The following is a 2,500-nucleotide window of genomic DNA, read 5'->3' as shown; positions in this document are numbered from 1 at the left end:
AGTGCCAGGGGAACGGACAGTGCCATACAGCTGAGTGACAGAACACAGAGTCTGTGCACGACATTCATTCGCAAGTAGCTCGTGTCATGCGATGCCCAATTAATAAAACAGTCGTGCCGTCACTCTGGCAACCTCCCAGTGTATCCTTCACCAAGACTTGGGGGGGGAGGGGGAGACATTTTTGTGGCGGTGAGGAGGACTGCCAACCGCCTATGACGAATATGACTTATGCATTATTTTGCCAGGGACCAGATGGTTTGTGGTTTGTTGCCTTGATTTTAAACACTGTTAGCAAGTACGCATACAAAGGCAAGTTGCTGAGACTGAAACAGGAAACGTTATGTAATGACAACCAGAACGACATGCTTCCCAGCAAATTGACTTTCCAGATCCAGGTCTACGTAAACAATCCCCCGAAGTACCTTAGCTAGCTAGCGGTAACGCACAGTGGCTGATTGCAGGAATTTCACAGTCGTTGTAGGCCGCAAGTCAGGGTTAAAACTTTTGACCGACTTAATGACACTGAAGTCCGGGGATGTTATCACACACCCTGTCCCTTCTTTGGTGGTGCGCGCACTGACATTCCCAGCAATTCTAGCGATTATTAGCTTATGCTATGTTGACTGATCACATAGTCCTCAGGGGTATGGATAACTACAGTCGCTATAAATTCAAACGTCCAGGCATACTAAGACAGTCAACAATACACTACAACATTACAATGTTGCAAATGAAGCTGATAACATTAACGAACTGCAACGTTACATGAAGAGAGAACACTGCAGTGAAGTACCAGTAGCGTCAGCTAAAATGACCAGCTAGCTAGGCTAGAGCTAGCTAGTAAACTTACGCTGCATTTCCTCCCCAGATGATTGAAGAGAACCTCGTTTTCTTGTGGGGTGAGGAGTATGGATCCGACATTTGGTGGCCGCCGAGGCGGCGGATGACCACTCATGTTGAATTGTCAGTCAAAAACAAAATAATGCTAACTCAAAAAGAGAATTTTAGGGCTAGACAGTCATTGATCACCGTGGCCTGCAACCGGACCCTCTCATGGGTGCAGGTTTGTTGCGGACGAAGCGAGATGAACGTAAATCCTTGGCTTCCCAATGATGTCTGGAAGATAGCGCAGACGTCCCTTCGACTTCCGAAAAAGGCCAGGTAGCTCCGGTGTCGCACTGAATCAGAAATCTAAACTTTCATCGCAACTCAGACACCAACATCGACAGCTCTCTCCAACATGGCAGCAGTGTAACGCAACATTGCGCATGACAGAGGAGACACGGCAATTCTGAGTTTATTTACGTAGATAGAACTACGTATCACAGCGCTGCAGGGCTCTCTCTTGAAGAATACCATTTGCCGTGGTCAGACATTTGACATGGAGCTATAACCGCGGCAAAGCGATGAAAATATCTACAACGTGTGCTAAGAGGGGTGGAATGGCCCTGTCCTCCGGGAGATGTAGAAACGCAAATGCACCGTGAGAATGTCGGTTGCGTACAGTGGGGCGGAGCCTGCGGGATGCTGAGATGCAGCCAAGTTTATGTTAGGTCTCTGCAGTTCTAGCTGATCAAGGAATGTGACGTGAAACTATCCAGGCAGATTAAACATAGGCTACGTGTGTTGTTTAGGACTGTGAACTCAAATTACTCGGAGTTGTTTTTCAACTGGCTTGCGAGTGAGTAAATTTGCAGTGTTGTGTTAACCTTCACTGTAACAAAGAGCCTATTACCAATTCCCTGTCATAAAATAATAAACACTAGGCTATCTCAGGGGAATTTGGCCTTCAGGCTTAGGCCAGCCTACATGGCTTTATGGGCATCTGTGTGGCACAGCATTGATACAATATTAATGCCAAGATTTTATCCATCCACAACATTTAAGATAGAAAGAGGGAAAACAGGCCAGTTTACACTGACAGACCCTGCTCTTGTTCACCGTACGCTGAAGCTCCACACACTGAACAGAAGGGACGGGGGGGATGATGCATATTTCATAATTTTGCCCCCAAGGGAGGCAAGATGCACACACTCACAATGCTCCGTGCCCAACCCCGACTAACAAAATGTGACTAATATACCCAGGCTGTGGGAGATATATGGGTCAAGAGAGTAGACTTCAGAATCACTCTCATAAGGGACAACTCTGTTTTTTTCCCTCTTTACACTACAACTAACAATAGCCCAAGGGTTGGACCCAAAATAGACAACACATCAGGCCTACACACAAACACATACTGTAAGTTCATCGCTACATTACGATGACAAAACAAAACACAGAGACAGACAGACAGACAGACAGACAGACAGACAGACAGACAGACAGACACACACACACACACACACACACACACACACACACACACACACACACACACACACACACACACACACACACACACACACACACACACACACACACACACACACACACAGACACAGACACACAGACACACACACACACAAATTCAAACACTAAGTGAACATGCCTAATACAG

The 2,500-nt window shown here is 46.5% G+C and overlaps 1 protein-coding gene across 2 annotated transcripts in view; it reads right to left on the bottom strand.

Annotated features, from left to right (window-relative positions):
• waslb (WASP like actin nucleation promoting factor b) overlaps nucleotides 1-1,458 on the bottom strand; it is a 42,825-nt gene extending 41,367 nt beyond the window's left edge. For both annotated transcript variants that reach the window (XM_063217109.1, XM_063217111.1), the window contains exon 1: nucleotides 851-1,458. In XM_063217109.1, the coding sequence (XP_063073179.1) occupies nucleotides 851-955 (105 nt within the window). In that variant the 5' untranslated portion in view covers nucleotides 956-1,458. The remainder of the gene's footprint in view (nucleotides 1-850) is intronic.
• Nucleotides 1,459-2,500: the final 1,042 nt, after the last annotated feature.

Source organism: Engraulis encrasicolus, chromosome 15, assembly GCF_034702125.1.
Source record: "Engraulis encrasicolus isolate BLACKSEA-1 chromosome 15, IST_EnEncr_1.0, whole genome shotgun sequence".
In the NCBI taxonomy this organism is placed as follows: domain Eukaryota; kingdom Metazoa; phylum Chordata; class Actinopteri; order Clupeiformes; family Engraulidae; genus Engraulis; species Engraulis encrasicolus.
This window is presented reverse-complemented; position numbering and strand designations above follow the sequence as displayed.